Source organism: Phoca vitulina, unplaced genomic scaffold, assembly GCF_004348235.1.
Source record: "Phoca vitulina isolate PV1807 unplaced genomic scaffold, GSC_HSeal_1.0 scaffold94, whole genome shotgun sequence".
NCBI lineage: Eukaryota > Metazoa > Chordata > Mammalia > Carnivora > Phocidae > Phoca > Phoca vitulina.
This window is the reverse complement of record NW_022589797.1, coordinates 2,606,125-2,625,448: the sequence shown is the minus strand read 5'-3', so window position 1 is coordinate 2,625,448 and position 19,324 is coordinate 2,606,125. Positions and strand designations below refer to the sequence as shown.

At 48.7% G+C, this 19,324-nt stretch overlaps 1 protein-coding gene across 4 annotated transcripts in view; it reads right to left on the bottom strand.

Annotated features, from left to right (window-relative positions):
- Window positions 1–77: 77 nt before the first annotated feature.
- The window catches only part of FAM219A (family with sequence similarity 219 member A), a 51,995-nt gene continuing 32,748 nt past the window's right edge, over window positions 78–19,324 (bottom strand). The window contains exons 2-6 of one of the 4 annotated variants that reach the window (XM_032396791.1): window positions 7,425–7,524; window positions 4,563–4,665; window positions 4,256–4,336; window positions 3,557–3,611; window positions 78–2,983 (exon numbers count right to left, since the gene is read on the bottom strand). In XM_032396791.1, coding sequence (XP_032252682.1) covers window positions 2,828–2,983; window positions 3,557–3,611; window positions 4,256–4,336; window positions 4,563–4,665; window positions 7,425–7,524 — 495 coding nt within the window. In that variant the 3' untranslated portion in view covers window positions 78–2,827. Of the gene's footprint in view, window positions 2,987–3,556; window positions 3,612–4,255; window positions 4,337–4,562; window positions 4,666–7,424; window positions 7,525–19,324 lie in introns of all 4 variants that reach the window. The other 3 variants (XM_032396793.1, XM_032396790.1, XM_032396792.1) reach the window with 3 other exon arrangements.

Genomic DNA, 19,324 nt, shown 5'->3' with positions numbered 1-19,324 from the left:
ATCCAGAGAATCAGTTCTCTCCCCTTCCCAGCCCACCTGCCTCTTGCCCACGACCCAGGTAGGGAGCTGAGGCTGGCTTGTTTGATGCTTTTAATATCATTATTTGTGTTACACGATACACAACCAAGGATGATGGTCAATACTGCGATGGAAATGTTAAAAAAAAATATTATACACGGCTCATGTCTTCCACACACCTTCCTGGAAATAAATTAGTGAGCACGGAGAAACCTGGCTGGTTGGCAGCCAGAGCTGAGGGTAGAGGGAGTGTTAAGGCAGTATCTACAAGGGGGAAGGATGACGGGGAGGGGGGCAGGGGGCAAGCTAAGGCCTCAATTCCTCCCCTCCAACATCCCAGACAGGGAAGGAGGGACCCACACACTCTCCTAGACCCAGAAGGTGCTGGCTACCAGCTTCCTCCTTCTCACCACCACTTGCACACTGCCTCAGTTGGAAGCCCTTGCCTGCCAGGGAACTAGTGTGTCCTGTGGGCAGCGAGCTTTTCCCTGCTTCCTCAGGGCCAGAGAGGTCGAGCAGTGGGCCAGTCATAGAGCAAGTCAGCAGCAAAGGCAGTAGTCTAAATGAGCCCTCATGGGGGCCCTGCCCGGAAAAGAGGAGGTACCCATGTTCTAGATGGGTGAGTCAGGGAGCCCAGGGTAACGATAGCAGTGGTAGGAAGCTTGGCTGTGGGGCCCAGCTGACGGGGTGGGGATGCTGACCAGGGTGGCAGAGGAGGTTCAGATGGGGGCCAGTATGGACCTTGTAGGCCCTGCAGGTGCCTTCTTTTACCTTGCCTTCCTTTGGTCCTTTCTCATCACCTAACCAGGGTCCCTGCACTAGATGAGGTAGGGGAGGGTGGAGGAATTGAGGGTAGAAAGCTGCACCTCAACCCTTTGGGGTTGGCAGCCTGGGGGTGTGGTGCATGGAGAGGGGCTACCCTTCCTAAGCCAGCAGCCTTATTCTGTCTTCTCACTCCGCTCCCCTCCTTTCAGCTCCCATCTCCCAGGAATGGCAGCCAGGGAGTGGGCCGTGGGGGTGTCCTCTGCACACCTGCAGCACATGAGTGATGTATCTGAGAGTGGAGACACCAGCATGTGTGGGGTGTCAGCACGGAGGAATGGGGAGTGTACACCCTGGTCCTGGGATATGAGGTTTGTGGGGCGTAAGACCTGAGCAGTCTTAGGCTCTCTGTGCTTTCATATTTCTTCATATGGGGGCAGGTCTCTATTGCCTAGTCCAGGGGTGGGGGGCTTGGTCACCTCCTCCCTCTCGATTTTCATCCTCAGCTTTTCTGCCCTCTCCCTCCACACCAGCACCAGCAGAAGCAGCAGTACACACACTCCGACTCACAGATGCCACAGACAGCCACACACACCACATATACCCCCCCCACATACACGTTCACAGAATACACACGTATTCCCAAATAGATCCCAAGCACACACAGGTCCCTTAGGAACTTCCCCTTTCCTTTCCACACAGACACACAACTCAGGAAGTCCCATAGGTGTATTCAAAGACACACAGAGACCTGCCTACACACCTCCACAGAAATTTCTATGAAGAAATTCCTTCAGGTTTGAAAAGACCTTAAAAGTAATTTCAGACACCACTCATTTTACAGTTGAGGAAACGAAAGCCCAGAGAAACAACACAAGTGCTTGTTGAGATCACGGAGAGTGCTAGCACGAGGGCCACACCCCCAGCTTCTGACTCCCGGGCCAGGGCTGAGCAGCCTCTCACATCGTAACAGACCACACAGTCTTTCCCGCCATGGACACTCACATCCATGACAGAACCAGACATCTGGAGAGACAGGCCCAACACAGAGACATAGATACCCACCCTGACAGCCTCACACACACACACACACACATTCTGCCAAGTTCTCCCTACCATACACATGCAACCACTCTTTTCTCCTAAGCTTGCCTCCTTGAAGATTCTTGCTGGGAAGCGGTGTCTGGGATCTTGTGCTGGAGGGAGATGGGAAGGGGGCATTTGAGGCCAGCCCTACCTCCTGCTTCCAGCCTGGGATGGAGACCAGTGAAGAAGCATGGGGGTGGGCGGAGCTGGCAGAGAAATAGATGCATTGGCTGGGGGTGGGTGAGGACAGATCATATCACCCCAAACTGGCCTGTCTCTAAGGCCCACCTTACCCTTCTCCACAGCCCGGAGAGCAAGGAAGGGGGTGAATGGGGCAAAGAGGAAGAAGAAGGCAGTGATTTTATGGGGGGGGGGGCAGTATCCCACCGGACAGCTTTGTCAGGCTTCCCATCTGGAGAGGAGGGTGAAACAAATAGTTACATGGGCCGGCGGGGGGCGTGTGGAGGGGGCTCTGAGGTGCTAGGCCCCACTCCCACTGCCCTGGGCCTTTCTCCCTCCCAGCCCCTTTCCTTGTCAGGCTGGGACTGGGGGGCTCATGGCTTCGCTGGGGTGGGGCCAAGCCCCTGGCTTTGTGATCCCTACCCCCACTCATTAGTGTTGGCCTCCCTGCTGTCTAGTCCTTCCTCTCCCCCACTGGACTGCAGCTTTGGGGAGGGGGGCAGGGTGCTGGGCAAGGTCCCCCAAGTAACTGAACAAACAGCCCCCACCGCTCCTCAGCCCCCGGGGTGGAGAAAGACCCGGTTTTGGTTTCTCCGGCTCCATGAACACACAGAGGTACACGTCCTACCATAGGAGGAAGCAATGACTGTTACGAGGTTGGCGGCTGTAGGGGGCACAGGGGCCGGGGGCAGGCGGACAAGCTGGGGAGGGGTTGGCCCCTGCCCTGTCCCACCTGGCCCACGGGGGGCCCTGCCCCGGGCGGCCGCAATGGCCCCTCCCGCTACTGAATGTGGCAGGCGGTGGAGGACGTGGCCTGGCAGCACATGCAGGTGGGGTTCACGGACTTGGGGGGGATGAGGTCCAGGTCCTCGTCATCAGGGATCTCGTCTAACCGGTAGCCGTCCTTCAGCAGCTGGATGTTCAAGTCTTGGTTGATCTGCTGTAGACAAAGGGGAAGGAGGTCAGGCTTGGGGCTATCCAGAGGCACCACCCACAGCCGGGTCGCATCCCCAGGCCATCTGCACCCTAGCTCAGTCCCATCGCAGGTTACCGAAATGCCAGGCTTTGCCCCTTCTTAGGCCCCAGCTTCAGTTCTGGCCTCACTTCCTTACAGATACATCCTTGAGGCCCCACCTCTCTACAAAGGGCATCCCATTCTAAGGGCAACTTCTGCCTCTATTTGGCTGGCCCCTATTTCAGGCCTAGCCCAATAAAGTGTCGCCTGGATTTCACACTCCATTCTGTTTAGGAGCCCTGTTCTAACCACAGGCTTAAGCCTTGCCCCTAAAACCGGGCTCCCCGCACTTGAGGCCAGTGTCTAAGAGCCTCCAGGTTCCATCTGACACTGTCCCATCCCAGGCCCCACCCCATTATGCCCCACCCCACGGGGCTCCACCTAGCTTTGCCCATCGCTCCTGCAGGGTGTGATTTGGTGTCGGCCCCGCCCCTTTTCCTGGATGGAGGTGGTCCTGCTCAGATGCGTCTAGGGTCCTAAGGAGTGGGGCCTCACCTCAGCAGAGGAGTAGCCAGAGGAGGAATATCTGGACATGTCAAAGTCATCATCGCTGGTGGTGGAAGAAAAAAGACAGAGAAGTGATTCCCTGATATTAAATAGAAAACTCCCTGTACCCCAGCCCCTACCCCATCAGTCCAAACCTTCCCCCTCCCCCACACTTCCAAGTAAACAGCAGATCTAAATAAAAGATGGTGCTTGCTGTGCAAACGCCCAGCTTCCCCAGCCCCGCCCTTCTAAATGAATTGCCGCCTGTAACCTCCTTCTAAACAGAGCTGTTACATCCTTCACCCCCATTCTTCTCACCTTTTTTCTAGGCACAAATCCCCCTGACTTGTTGGGTTTTCCCAAAGTTCAAGTGTAGCCAGGTGCGTTCCCAGCAGTCGGGCTCCTCCCTTAGAAGGAGCAGGACGGTGGACATTGCATCAGGGCCCGTTCAAGGGGCAGCAATCGCATCAGTCGTCTCAGGACAGCATCAGACTGTGCCAGTCCCCTTTTCCTCTCCCTGCTCTTTCCTACTGCCAGACAAAAGAATTCCATTCCCTGGGGGATTCATCGCTGGCGAGCTCCCGGCTGCCTGAGGAACGCCCCACATCCCAATTCTGACGATAGAGCAGGTGTGGCCACTACAGCCCACGCGTATGTTCACACAGGTTCCTGTGGCTTGCCCGGCTGCCCCAGCATCCCTGTACACACCTGTCCGTGTCAAGGGCTACCAGTGGCTTCTCATCTGGGCTCTGGTCAAGCGAGGAGTAGCCTTTATTGGGGACGACCAGCCTGGGTAGAAAATTTAGGGGATTGGATTGGCAACTGGAGCGCATAGCCTGGTGAGGAACTGGATTGGGCCCTGACCCACCACTTCCCCCTGCCCCTTGGATCCTGTTGAGACTCCCTCCTCTCAGAAAGGAGCTGGGCCTGAGGAGGGAGGGAAGAAGGAGAGGCGTAGGACCAGCAGAAATAGATGTTGACTGGCAGGGTCCAGGTGGGGTAGGGGGGCCTCTACCTTGTTCGGGCCATGACATTGTTCTTCTTGGGTTGCTGGTTGACGGGGCTACCCATGCTGCCATTCTTCAGGGAGCCCTTCCGGGCCAGCTCCCGCTGCTTCTCTGCAGGAGAACATGGGAAGGAAGCTGTGTCCTGCTCCCAGGGCCATCCTACCTTACTGCTCAGGACTGACTGGGCTGGGCCTCCATTGTGAAACCCCTTGCTTCTCTAGGAGCCGAGGCAGGGATCCCAACTCCAGGCCCTGCTGCTTGGTGGAGACAGTACTTGGCCCTGCACAACCTGAGGTAGATAGTAAGAGGCAACAGGAAGAGGCTGACCCCTGTCTTCCAGAAGCTGTACTCCCATGTGGGGCAGTTAGTGTATGCTTGATGCCAGAGAAAGGCTGGAGAGGGAGTGATGAAGCAGAAGGATGGAGAAGTCAGGGCTTCTTGCAGGTGATACCTTGAGCTGGAGAGAGGAGGGCATTCTAGGAAGGAGGGATAGCATATACAAAAATGCATTTACAAGTGAGCAAAGTAAGTATGGATCCAGATGGGATGGAGGGGTGAAGTTGGAGGGAGGTCAGTTTGGAAAAAGAGGATACATGTGTTCAGTCATTTATTTATTCGCCATTCACCTTTATGTCTTAGATCCTGTGTTAAGGGGTTGGGGGCTCCCTCTGGTTACAAACAGAGCTTGAAGGCCTTGAATGCCAGACAAAGGAACTTAGGATTATTGCAGAAGCCAAAGGAGCCACTGAAGTTGTGGAGTGGGAGGGGAAGAATGGGGCTAGTGGGGTAAAGGGCAAGAGGCTGGGGAGCTCCTCTGGCTATACTTGTGCCAGCCTTTGAGTTCTCCAAGGCTCTAGAGTCTACCAGATCTATGGGGCTGGCCACCAGGTGACCCACTGTCTGGTACGTGACACTGTTACCAGTAGCTAGTAGCTGCCTGGGCCTTGGAGGGGGCCTGCCTACCCTTTCCTACTCATCTTAAGCCCAGATGTGGAAAAGGGACTGTTGGGCAGCAAAAGGATGCTAGGGGAAAGTGCTCATAAAAAAAAACACTAGCCCTAGAGAGGCAGGATGGAAGACTTTCCAGCTGCTGTGACTCTGAAATTTCCCTTGACCTCCATGTCTCTAGTTTCTCGTCTCTCAGTCTCTGACCCTCTGTCTTTGCCACTGCTCCTCTGACTCCAGTTTTTTCCAGCTTCTTTCCAGCTGGCAGCAGCTGCCATAACCACTCCAGTACTCTAGGGGGTGCAATTTGCCTGAAAGTTCCCGGTGGTGAGTTTCCTTAGTGCAAAGGGAACAAGGTTCTGAGTTTTCATGAGGAGCTTTGGTGGTACTATAATGGGGAGGGAAAAAAGTGTTATTTTAAAAGCATGTTGGAATTGTTTGAAATAGTGAAAAAAAAGGCAAACAATAAACTGGCAAAACCAAACTATGGACTACTATGCAACCATTTAAAATAAGTGTGAAGTCATTCTTTATATACTGATATTGCCAGGGCCTCCAAGGCATTAAATGGAAAACAAAAACAAAAACAAAGTTTCAGAAAATGTGTACAGTATGATACCACTTATGTTAAAATATAAAATAAAAGAAGAAAAACTAAAAAAGCTTAGAATGATTATCTCTGGGGAGGAGAATGTGGTGGAGGAGGGAGTAGAAAGAGGAGTTACACTTGTTAAAATACTTGTATTGTTAAACAGTAATAAATAAAACTGGCTGTAGTTGGAGTCCGGTGTCTTGGGAAGATGAACAAATCCACTGAGAGAACTGCTCTCTTGTTTAGAAAAACAGCCTGAGGAGATCCCAGGATATGGTCTGGAATGAGAGAAGCAAGATAAACACAAAACAAAACAACCCTCCCCCCCACACCACAAGAAAACAAACAAACAAACTGAATAAAAGAATAGGACTCTGTGAAAAGGAGCTCCAGCAGCTACAAGGAAAGGGTTTTACAACAGATGGAAAAAGGTTCCTAGGAGGAGGGGTCCAGTATTTACTGGGCAGCTGGAGTCTGAGGAGAAAATGGCCAAGAGGGTAGCAGGGATGGCAGAGGAGTTTTGAAGGACAGTCATGAATTGTATTTAATTGTAAACTGTTTCCTGGATGCACTGTGCTGTAATTCTTTTTCATGAAACCAAAATTTAGTAAGTCTGGTATATGCAGCGGCCTTTGGTGAGTGAAATTTTGGCCCCTGAAGGGAGAAGGGCAGTGTCTGGCTTAGGGTGAAGTGAGAAGAGCAGCTGCGGGAGCTATGGGCAGTGGTTGGGAGCCAAGTGGCTTCAAGGAAGCAGGCTGCTTCTGACTGCCTTCAGAATGGACATGAAATAAACCCCCAAAGGAAAGGTGACCCTGGAAAGGGGGTGGGGAGATATTTGGGCTTACTAAAAAACCAAGGGAAAGCTCCCCAAAACAGGAGCCAACCAGGCCCTGAGATCTCTAGATGGATGAGGGAGGAATAGGGAGAGGATCTCAGCTTCTAGGTTTTGGGATCCTCACTCCTTTCTACCCCTCAAACATAATAACTGACACCCCACCTGTAAGGCAGTTTCCTCCCAGCCTGGCCCAGTGTTTGATGGGACTTCTAACCCTCTCTCTGGGGTTGCATGGTTTTATCCCTGAAGCTATCCCCTAGAACACCTGGAGTCTTCTTGGCCTCAGAGATGCTCCCTAGAGCTTTGGGTCCTGCAGAGAACTGTAACTTCCCTCTTTGCCTTGCAGGAGATAAGGTGTCTGGCAGTGCCGATGATTTGGTGGCTTGAGTCTTGGAATCATCTAGTCTGAGTTGGTTTATTTGTGCCACCTCATTGCAGACCCAGCCCAGAGCACCTTGTCCACTCCCCACATCTCCCTCACCCCCCGGACACACTCACCCAGCTTCACTTGGAGCGGGGATGGTTTGTAATTCATGGCTACTGACTCACCCTCCCGGGCGTCACAGTCCCCGTCTGAGATGGAGGCGGCGGCTGGGTCCTGTGGGGAGAAAGTAGAGAGACAGAAAGTTGTTAGGTAGTGAATATATGGGGCTGCTCTCAGTCCTGAAGCTGGTCTTCCCACCCATCATCTGGGCTCATTCACCCCTGGCAGTAGACAGGCGATTAAAGAAGGGAAGGGCAGACCCATTCACGCTGGAAGGAAGACCTTGAACTGGATAAAAGAGCCTCGGATCTCAGCCCCACTTACACCCACCTGGGTGTCTGTCTTCAAAGGCCTGTGTGAGCCAGGCTTCCCCCAGAAAATCTACTGTGATTCCTTAAACCCACAGGATCTCCTGTCTAACCTCCCATACTAGTTGCCCTGTTCCTCAGGGGCCTTCCTGTATACTTGTTTGGAAAGGTCTTTCCAGGTTTCTGTGAGTTTAAATCTGGATTAAAGTCAGAGTACATGTTCCCTAAGACAGGCCTTCTCCTTCTGTTTCCCCTAGCATTGGATGTGTCCCTTCACTGGACCCAGAGAACTAACTGGCCAAGCCAGGCCAGACTTCAAGACTATAGCCAATGGACAAAAGAGTTCTCATGAGGACTTCTTCATTCCACAGATGAATCCTAAAGAGTGTCTCCTGAAAGGTTGGCTGGGTATGGTAGGTGAGAAGATGAATAATGGCAAATCAGCTGGTGACCAGTTAGTCCTGTGCTACTCAGTAATCAGGCCTCACTATTTCCTCCAAAACACCCCAAACCTCTGCTACAAGGTCCAGGGCCCTGGCCCACCCTACTGTAGGCAGTAGGAAGGGGCTGGAGTCATGCACATTCTCCCTGAGAAACTGATGACCAACCACTGATATGGGTACTGCCACTCTAGACATCTGCCTAGGATTAAAGAATGGTAAGCCCAAGGTCTGAGACTGCAGAGTAGACCCAAGGCTCTGTCTGTTCTGCCTCTGGGGGTACAGACAGCAGACAGACAGGTAGAACGCTCCAGGATTAGCCCCACAGTGTCAGACCCAGGGATCTGAGTGACCCAGCAAGGGAAGGACATATATAACTATTATGGTGGCTTCTGTTCTCTTTAGAATGAGGCAGTGGGGATGAAAACATGCTTGTCATTACGGGGAAAGGAAAAAGTCTAGAATGTTTGGAGGGAAATCCTAGCCTTGCCCGTGTTCTTTCAGGCCATCCAGAGTACGAGACCCTGGGTGGGCTCTGTTGCCACAGTGGTTTGTGATCCTGAGGGCAGAACTTGGGCCTCTGTCCTCTGCTCTGAACTGCGCCCCTTAGCTGGGATTGTAGGGGGCAGGGCTCAGAACAAGTGGGGTGCTGCAGTGCCCCAGTGCATCTCAGGCAGCTTCCCATGCTGCAATCCTCTCCAGTCCTTTATTCTCTGCCTCTTTGTCTCAGCTCCTCCTGAGAGATTCCTGATGGATATCAGTTGTCCCATGCAGACCTGGGCCCATACATGCCTCTCTGTGGCCAAAACAGCCTTGAGGTGTTACCTACAGGGTGCATGAAGACCTGACAGCTGGGGTCTGGCTTTCCCCTTAGGCCACAGGTAGGACCTACTCCCAAAGCAGCTTGAGGGATGACTTCTCAAAGGGTAAAGGCCATAAAGATGCCTGTGGGATCCCACCAGGGAAGAAGTGGCACCTCTCCAATTTCCTTCATCACATTACTTTTTCTGTAGCATTTCTCACATGTCACACATACCATATCCATTTGGATATGGTTTCTTCTTCTGGCTTCGAGGACACTGTGATCCTTGGCTCATGTTACCTCTTTAACCATCATTTTTTACTCCCCCCACAGCCCTTTGTCTCTTCAGCAGTTTCTGGCCCTCAGCCCGCCTCTCTCCTTGGGGAGCCCTGATGTCTTCTACAGTTTAGAGTAACATTTTTACACTGGTGACTTCTAAATCTATGGCCTTCTCAATCATGCATCTTCTCTGGAACCCTCCACTCCATCCATCCATGTAAGCCTCACTGTCCTTTCCCTGGGGGTGACTTTAAACACGTGAGCCCCTCAGGCATTTGGGGCTAACCCTTCCCTCTTCCGCACAGATGAGTTCATCAGAGTTGCTTCTCAGTCTGGAGGTACTGGGTAGAAATGGTAACAGTGGAGGGAAACTGCAGGAAGAATAGGGTCTGAGTGGGCCTGGGAAGCTGTTGAGCAATTCTGGTCACAGGGACCCACATTTGGTCCTCAACGCCACTGGGTTGGTCTTGGTGGCTTTTGATCCCTGAGAGAAACTGCCAGTTCCTATGGGTCATAAGCCAGGGTTCAGAGCCGTAGGCTTGAGAGGTCCCATGCAAAGCCCACCATTCAGCGTCTCCCCTGTCACTATCCATGATAGAAGGCCATCTTAGTGGCAAGGACAAAGATCTCGGGCACTGTGCCTGAAAATTCAAGTCTTTACTGTGGGCTTCCTGTATGTCTTGCCTGAGAAACACAGCCAATGCACCATGACCATCACATGGAAATGTAATCAGGTTAAATGTGAAATATTCATAAATGTTAAGTATCAGAGAGAATCCAGGCAGAAGGAAACGTCTGACTCCAAGAAATCAGGGAGAATTTAAAATGCCCCCCAAGGACATCTGACAGGAGTTAGCTAGATCTGGGAACTAGAGTGTGGATTAGCAAGATTATTAAACACTCAGTGGAGACAGACATTGAAATGCATCTCTAACAGCAACCCATGTTTCTGCAACCCTTCAAACAAATTCTCCACAGACTGCAGAAATGATTAATAGCCCAGTCTCACTGTTTCTGGGACAGGATATATAGGCTAATGGCCAGTGCAAAGCCAATATAATTAGAGGAAGGCAAAAGTGCCAGAAGAATTCTTAGAGTTAGTCTGGTCCAGTGATTTTCATTAAACTGTGTTCCCTGAACCCCGTGCCTTGGGCGGGGCTGAGTGCAAGAGGGAAGCAATAGTAGTGAAAATGGAGATCCCCTCTCTCTCTCTCTTTTTTTTTTTTAAAGATTTTATTTATTTATTTGACAGAGAGAGACACAGCGAGAGAGGGAACACAAGCAGGGGGAGTGGGAGAGGGAGAAGCAGGCTCCCCGCAGAGCAGGGAGCCCGATGTGGGACTCGATCCCAGGACCCTGGGATCATGACCTGAGCCGAAGGCAGTCGCTTAACCGACTGAGCCACCCAGGCGCCCTCTCTCTCTTTTTTTTTTTAAGATTTTATTTATTTTGACAGAGAGAGAGACAGCGAGAGAGGGAACACAAGCAGGGGGAGTGGGAGAGGAAGAAGCAGGCTTCCCGCCAAGCAGGGAGCCCAATGTGGGGCTTGATCCCAGGACCCTGGGATCATGACCTGAGCCGAAGGCAGACGCTTAACGACTGAGCCACCCAGGCGCCCCTGGAGATCCTCTTTTATTTCACTTACACACCAACCTTTCTACAAAATTTTGGTTGGAGAAAGGGTTCTGTTGCAACAACAACAACAACAAAATTAAAATCCATTGATTTGAGGTGCCTGGCTGGGTCAGTTGTTGGAGCGAGTGATTCTTGATCTTGGGGTTGAGTTTGAGCCCCACGTTGGGTGCAGAGATTACTTAAAAATAAAATCTTTAAAAAATCCATTGATTTAATCTAATCTGATCCTTTAAAAATGTGTTATTATGGAAATTATTAAACTTACACAAAAGAAGAGAAAAGAATGTAGTGAGATCCTGGGTACTTATCATCAGCTTCAACAAATTCAACTCATCAACCCATTTTTTTAAAAAAAATAAATCTTGGCTCCTCCATTTACTAGCTGTGTAATCTGGGCTTCAGTTTCCTTATCTGTAAAATGCGACTAATATTAATACCTACATGAAAGGTTCTTCTGAGGCTAAAATAAGTTAATAGATGTGAGCACTTTATAGTACCTATTAAGCAATATATCTGTGCTAGTTATAGAGGTATTAGTAGAGGTTCCTTAAGGCCCACACAATCATGGACAGTATGCCCTAGGAGTGACTGGCCCACAGCTGCAGCCCTGGCATCTCACAGGTTGGGGCCTGGATTATGTAGGGAAGTATCTGTGGAAAAGGTATTCCCTCCACAGGGTGAGGAGGGGCCTGACCAGGGGGTATTCTGCCTCCTCCCTCTCCTTACTCTGACACACTATATTTCCTTCATTTATTTATCAGTGGCAAGCCTGGGGCTCATAAATATAAACAGAAAGTAGTCCCATCCTTAAGGAGCTCCCTGTAATTATCAACAGTGTCAAAAAACCAGATGAGTCCCAGAAGATAAATACAGTATTTATAAATAAGGAAGTCATAAGTGGCCTCAGAAAACACAGTTTTAGTTGAAGAGTAGGAACAGAATCCAGATTACATAAGATTTAGGAGGTAACAGGAAAAGAGAAAGTAGAAACAGTGAACACAGATATTCTTTCAAGGAGCCAGACTGAGAAGAGAAGGAATGAGAATAAATTATAGCCAGAGGGAATTTTGGAGTTGAAGAATTTCTTTGGACCTATGAAATACTTGACCAGTGTTCTAGCCTGAGGGGAAAGAAGCTAGGTAGAAAAGGAGATGTTTGATAGGGCATGGTCCTGCAGGACTCAAGAGGATATGGAAACAGAGCCTTGGGCCAGAGAAGGAAGGCTCCCTACTGAAATGGAAGGGAGGTGAAGATGAGTGGGGGATGCAGAGAACATGGAGGCAGAAAGGTAGGTGGAAAGTTAAAGGAGTTCATTCCTAAAAGCCTAGTTAGGTAAAGGAAGAAGTTGAATACTAAGAGCTTGAAGAGAAAAGGGGTACTTGGTGACTGGCCAGAGAGTAAGGAGATCAGACTGGATGGGCTTGTAGCTACAAATCCTTATCTTTTACCTAGGTGCCCTTGATCTTGTCACCAGGATGAAAGACGCTCTCCGTGGTGCTGAACAATTTTGCCCTTGCCTTGTGGACTGAGCATGAATGATTCAGAGCAGAGACATGATTCAGTTTTAGCTTTCCCACAAGAAAGGTAACCTCTGTCCTCACCTCCAAGCACTAATTCTCAGAAAAATGGAAATTTAAATGGATTCAGAATGAAGTATGAAGAGGCAAAGTGCTTGTACCAACATTATCTAACCTTTCTTCACCAAACACATGTGAATTTTCGTCTAGGTTTATGAGAGAGTTAGCAGAGGCAGTTCTGAGTTGTGAAAGGCTACCTCTGGAACAGTCCTGTCTGTACCCTGTTCAGTTCCCTTGGGTGGAAGCAGGAAGCAGGGCAAACTTAGAGCAGGAACAGGGGCAGGAAGAAAGATAACACTGATATGGAAACAGGAAAGCAGGGAAGACCTAGGGCTCAGGCCACTCTCTGACACATGGGTACAGCAAGAAAAGGCATCAAAGACCAACTCTCATTTCTGTCACAATTTGTCCAGAGATCAGCTCAGAAACTACCTGGGGTCTTCTGTTTTCAAGATTATGCCACTCCCCAAAACATCTCTTGCCAGTGGGTGGAAATAAACATGTTTAGATATCATATTTTAGAGACAGATACAGAAAATACAACTCAATGCCTTTATGTCCAATGTCCACGGCTGGGCAGAAAACTAACCTCCCATCCAAGAATATTCAGTAGCAATGTAGGCATTGGTTAGACCTCTCTACTTCCCTGCAGATGGCTGTTTATTCAGCCTATAAGCATTTCCATCTGTTTCTGACTCCACACCTGAACATGAGAATCATTTGACCAATAACAGCTGTTTGTGGTATGACCTGAAGTCCTGAGTCCTATTTCCTGGGTTTGAGTTTTGGGCAGCTCCCTAGCTTCCTTCTCTAGGATTTCTCCAGGAGCTGCCTGTAGTGCCAGGCAATTGGCTGGGACTTCTATCTTTTGGGGACATAATAAGACCTTTATGGGCCCACTTATGAGAAAGGACAAACACCTCTCACAAGTATAAGGTCTTTGGGGAAGATCAAGGAAACATAAAAGAGACCATCTTTCTAAATGCCACTAGTGGCTTTTACAAAGAGGGGAAGAAGAACTGAAAAAAAAAAATCTGTGAAGCCTAAATTTGCATGAGGGGGGCAGAAGATCCTGCTTAGCTCAGAGAGGCCTCTCTTATTAGTCTAAATCTCCTTAATCTTCTAGGTTTTTCCTCAAAAGAAGGCTCAACTCAAATAAAGTCAACACATTGAGTGTCCACTCACTTTCCAGCTCTGGAGTAGCTACTGGTTGTTGCAAGCAAAGAAGGAAAGCACTCTTTCTTCATACACACCACACTTCTGCAGAGGCATTTTGGGGCAAAGTAAAGTTAACCACAAAGAAGTAGAAAGGATTTTTATTCTACAGCTAGTGTGAGAACTCAAATTGGTCCTGTGATTAACAGAATTTTCTGTCTCCTTAAACAGCTTAGTGGAATTCACTACCAAAAACAAGCACCACTAGGCTTTAGTATCTTTGTAGTGGCTGTCATTGGGAGAACCAAAATGGAGAAGAGTTCTGCTGACCCCAGGCCTAATAACAACCATAGCCACAACAAGTTTAATAGATTTTTTTTTTGAAAAATTTATTTATTTATTTAAGGGAGAGACAGGAGAGCGAGAGTGCGTGAGAGAGAGCACGAGCGGGGGGGGGGGCGGAGGGGGAAAGGGAGAAGCAGGCTCCCCACTGAGCAGGGAGCCCCACGTGGGGCTCGATCCCAGGACCCTGAGATCATGACCTGAGCCGAAGGCAGATGCCTAACCAACTGAGCCACCCAGGCGCCCTTAGATTTTTCTATTATAAAGTAATACATGCTAAAAATTTTTTAAATTCATCTTTAGTTTCACTACCTTGAAAAAACCTCTGTTAATGTTCTAGTGTATTTAAGTCTTGTGTGTATACCACAGTAACAACACTCTGGGGTTTCCCTCTCTAGGAGTTGGTGTTTCTCCTCATGGTCAAGGGGTGGGCTCCAGGTACCATGTTGGTTCAGTGTGGTCCCACTCTTTTTTGGATCAGATGAAGCCAATCAGATCTCCCCCAGAATAGGAAGTAGGACTAAGAGGAGATGTAAAGCTCAAGACTGTAGATTAGGTAGCAGAGAAAGCCACTGGGCAGGGAGACAAGAATAAAGTTGATGTTCAGAAAGAAGCAGACACAAGAGATAAAGTCCTTCCAAGGCTCTGATTCTAGAACTTGCTCTACCCTTCTAAGGCTTGAAGGGCACACCTGTCCTTGAATACTGTGAGAAATCTAGTGTCCTTATAGTCTAGTTTCCTTTTTAACTTAAACTAGCTTGAGTTTAAATTTGTTACTATAACCAGAGTGCCAGCTAATACACATGCATAGAACAACATTTAAAGAAAAACAAACTGGGGCGCCTGGATGGCTCAGTTGGTTAGGCATCTGCCTTTGGCTTGGGTCATGATCTCAGAGTCCTGAGATCGAGCCCTGTGTGGGGCTCCCTGATCAGCAGGGAGTCTGCTTCTCTCTCTCCCTCTGCTCCTCCCCCCGCTCCTGCTCTCTCTCTCTCACTCACTCTCTCAAATAAATAAAAATAAATAAAAACAAACTATCTTACATTCTGCATTTTTATTTTTTGAGAGAGAGAGAGAGAGAAAGAGTACAAGCGGAGGGGCAGAGGGAGAGGAAGAGAGAGAATCTTAAGCAGGCTCATGACCCTGAGATCATGACCTGAGCCAAAATCAAGAGTTGGATGCTTAACCGACTGAGCCACCCAGGCACCCCTTATATTCTGGATTTTTAAAAATTAGTATTAGAATATAATCAACTCTCCATATTTTTACATGGTTTTTGAAATCATCAGTTTAATGGGCTGCATAATATCCATAGAGGGGATGTACAGTAACTTTTTTTTTTGTACACTAACTTTTTAACCATTCACTTATTTTGGACATTCAGGTTGCTTACAATTTTTCACTATTATAAATAGTACTATGCTGAAATCCATATATATTTGCATTTAGAATAATTTTTTTTAAAAAAAGATTTTATTTATTCATTTTAGAGAGAGAGAGTGAGTGAGTGCGAGTGGGGGGAGGGGCAAAGGGGGGGAGAGAGAGAGAGAGAGAGAGAGGGAATCTCAAGCAGACTCCACACTGAGTGCAGAGCCCAATGTGGGGCTCAATCCCACATTGTAAGAGTCAGCCACCCAACAGACTGAGCCACCCAGGTACCCCTAGGATAATTTCTTAAATAAAGTAGAAGTATAAGGTCAAAAAGCAGGAGTGCTTTTAAGATTCTTGATACATGTGCCAAACTGCTTTCCCAAAGGATTGTCCCAATTTATAATGCCTCCAGTCATGACTGAGGGCTATAGCTGGTTTTTAATATTTTATTTCTCACTGTGTGCCAGGGTATTTCAGGTCATCATATCTATCCATCATCTTGCAAGAGAACTGTGCCTCAGTCCTTACTTACCTGGTGGCCTCTGGGGAATCTTCTTTCAAAGAATAGAATTCCCTCTGGGCATCACCTGCCAGACAAAATATGCCTGACTTGAGGCCACCAATTAAGAACAAAAGGAGAGGGGCGCCTGGGTGGCTCAGTCATTAAGCATCTGCCTCCGGCTCAGGTCATGATCTCAGGGTCCTAGGATCGAGCCCCGCATCGGGCTCCCTGCTCAGCGGGAAGCCTGCTTCTCCCTCTCCCACTCCCCCTGCTTGTGTTCCCTCTCTCGCTGTGTCTCTCTCTGTCAAATAAATAAAATCTTTAAAAGAACAAAAGGAGAGAAGACTTTGCTACACTGAAGTTGGGGAAAAACTCTAAATGGGGACAGTACTGCCTGGTGGCTGGCCACCATGCTTCAGCTGGTCCTTGGCCTGTGCCAGCACAGCAGCTATAGGAACCGTGACTAGTGGCAGAGCCAGGAGGCAAACTTCACAGAATGAGTATCCCTTGCTTTCAGACTTGGGGTAGGAGAATTAACCAAAATGGTTCTGGAGTTATCCCAGCGAGAGTGGCAGCTCCTACTCCTTTACCCATTATTTAGCTTTCAAAAATAGCTACTCAGAAACTACTGAGGGGAAAAAAAAAGAATGGTGAAAGATATGAAGCTAGTACTGGGATGGCGAAGAACTAGATTCATTTTTTAAATGGGGAGACAAGGGGTCAGTGAGGTTTTTAAAAAGATTTAGAATTCTGCTCTTCTCCTTCATGGTTAGGACTGCTTGTCCTAGATTGATGTTCTGCTATTCATTCCCATTCCTACTCACCTGGAAACCCTATGACTAAAAAGCCTTTCTTTGGGAGATAGGACAAATACCTCAACTCAGGGACACCCATTGTAGCAGCTGTGTCTTGAGGGAAGCCTAGGGGACATAAAGGCCTAGGGGACAAACCTCATAACCCAAGAGGTAGGAGCCAGAGCCAGAAACTGAGAAACCTTGGTTCCTCTGGGAGGCCTAGCCTGGCCTGGCCCCTGTGACTTTCATCCCTATCCTTAAGCTTATACCCTGAAACAGATGTTCAAGAGTCTCCTGCCTTATTTTGGACTAGCTAGAGACACAGGTCTTGGCCTATATAGTCTTGTGACCTAGAGGGTTTCCAAGCTCCCTATCCTGCCACACCTCCCCTGGCCCCCATTTCCACCTCTTTAGGGAAAGACTATCTCACTTAATGGAGAAAGGGGTGAAGGTGTAAAGTTCTTTTAAAATAGATTAACAATGGTTAAAAAGGCTAATTTTACGTTATGAAAAAAATGGAAGAAAATGGACTGGTAGGGCCTGAGGCAGAAGGCGAAAATGTGTGAGGGTGGGTAGTGGATAGAAGGCAGTCCCTTCTCTCTCTTTCTCCTTCTTTCTTTTTTGCTTCAGTTTCAGCCAACACAGACTTTGGAGATGAGGCCTATGAAAGGAGAGGGGAAATGATTCTAAAATCAAGGGAGCTGGAGGGGTCAAGGGATTCTGGGTTCCTTCTGCTTAGGCAGGGCCCAGAGGAGGGCAAGAAGGGAACCAGATATTCAGGGCTAACAAAGCTTTGGGAAGCATGTCCAGAGGATCTTTCAATTTCCTTCCAGAATGTGAATTCTAGTTCCCCAAGGTAAGGATGGAAGCACAGAACATTGAGGAAAGATGCTGTCCAGGAATCAATAAGGGCATTTGGTTGGAGAGACCTTGAGACTGGTCCTTTAGCCCTGCACATGGTAGGAAGCTGAAGCAGGAAAAATGTCAACAGATATTAACATTTGGTCTAGGCCAGACTGACCTGTGGATCCTCATCTGTATCTTGGCCCCAAATGTCATTGGAGGGTTTTTGGTAAGCTTCAGTTACTCAAGGACTGAGCCTGTCCTGCACTAGTTCATGAATCTTTTGGACTCCTTGGTTTTCCCAAGAAAACAAAGTAATAATCTGGCAGTCTATGGGATGCCCTCACACAATTGCCATTTCCAATTCTTCTCCTCTGGCCTTGGAAGAGTAAAGAGCTACTGTCTGCAATGGACAATGGACTCAGAGGACTGATATCAAACAGCTTCTCCCTTCTGTGGAATTTCTTCATCTTTCAGCCTGTTCTAACTCTCTAACCTTCATTATGCCTGGCAAGCACCACATTTTGCTCACAAAGACAACTTGCAGCTCTAAAGCTTAGCTCTCTGGACAGAGCAGTCTCGTATTCTTGCCTTTTTGTCATCCCAATAATTAAACATCAGTGAGCTCACCACTTGTTAAAAAACCTCGATAGTCATTGAATACCAACATGGGGCAGATGGGGAACAATGTACTTTGGGGTGGGAAAAATACCAAGACCTGCTTCTTGCCAAGAAGACTTTTGTCTAATGTAAAAAGAAGACAGGAACACATAGCAGCCCATTTAAGGCAGGAAGAGGAGCATGAGAGACAGGAATGAATGAAGGGTGGTAGAAGCACAGAGGAGAGATTGACAGTGGTGAAGATCTGTTATCCTCCCTAACACAGAGGGTTGGGCCTGGGCAGAAACCTGGTGAAACCAGAGGCTCACCTATTGGGTGGCAGGCAAAAGAGCAATGACAGTTGAGGCTTAGGGCTAGGACTCTAACTACTTTCAGTTACTGCTGATGCTATTGGGCATTCAGCCTACTCCATTTCTGGGGGTGGGGGCAAGCAAAACAGGGCCTTTTCCTTACTACTGAGATGCACAAACAACTCTCCCACAGAAAAAGGTCAAGAGGCTCTAGGTGGATGGCTGGGAAATATTTCTATTGGGAAAGCAAAAAGAGATTCAGAGTCCTAAGACTGCTTAAGAGGGAGATATGGTGGCTCTGGTAAAAACAAATTCTTGCTGCTTCCAACCAAGCCTAGGGCCTGCCATTACTCTTACCAGGCATGCTTTGTGCAGCAGAGATGTTAATGTTAAAGGCTCCTGGAGGCCCAGAGCCCAGCCTAGCAGTGAAGGAGGTCAGAGAGGGGAAGGAGAGGGTTAACTCTACAAAGGCTCATAAAGCCCTGAGTTTCTGTTAAATCAGCTTTGTGTGTGTGTGTGTGTGTGTGTGTGTGTGTGTGTGTGTGAGAGAGAGAGAGAGAGAGAGAGAGAGAGAGAGAGATGCCAGTTGGTGTTTAAAGAGTAGGAGGAGGGAAGAGTCTGGCCTAGCACAAACTCAAGGCAAGTTTTCAGCAGTGAAGCCAGCTCGTTGCTGGTTATGCATCTCTTTAGGGAAACAGTACTCTTCTGCTAAACTAGATGGTCCTGGGGTCCCTGCTGGAGGGTCTCCCCAGGCTCATGGTGGTAGAGAGCCTCTGTCACTCTCTGGCTGGTGCAGTGACAATGACCAGGTAACTCAAAGGTATAATCTCACTCCTGGGGCATCTAAAGGAAGGGGCACTGAAACAACACATAATCAATATCTACCCAAAGAGCCCCCCTACAGTTCTGTAGCCCACACCTCTGAGGAACACCTCCTTTGCTCTGACTATACTCC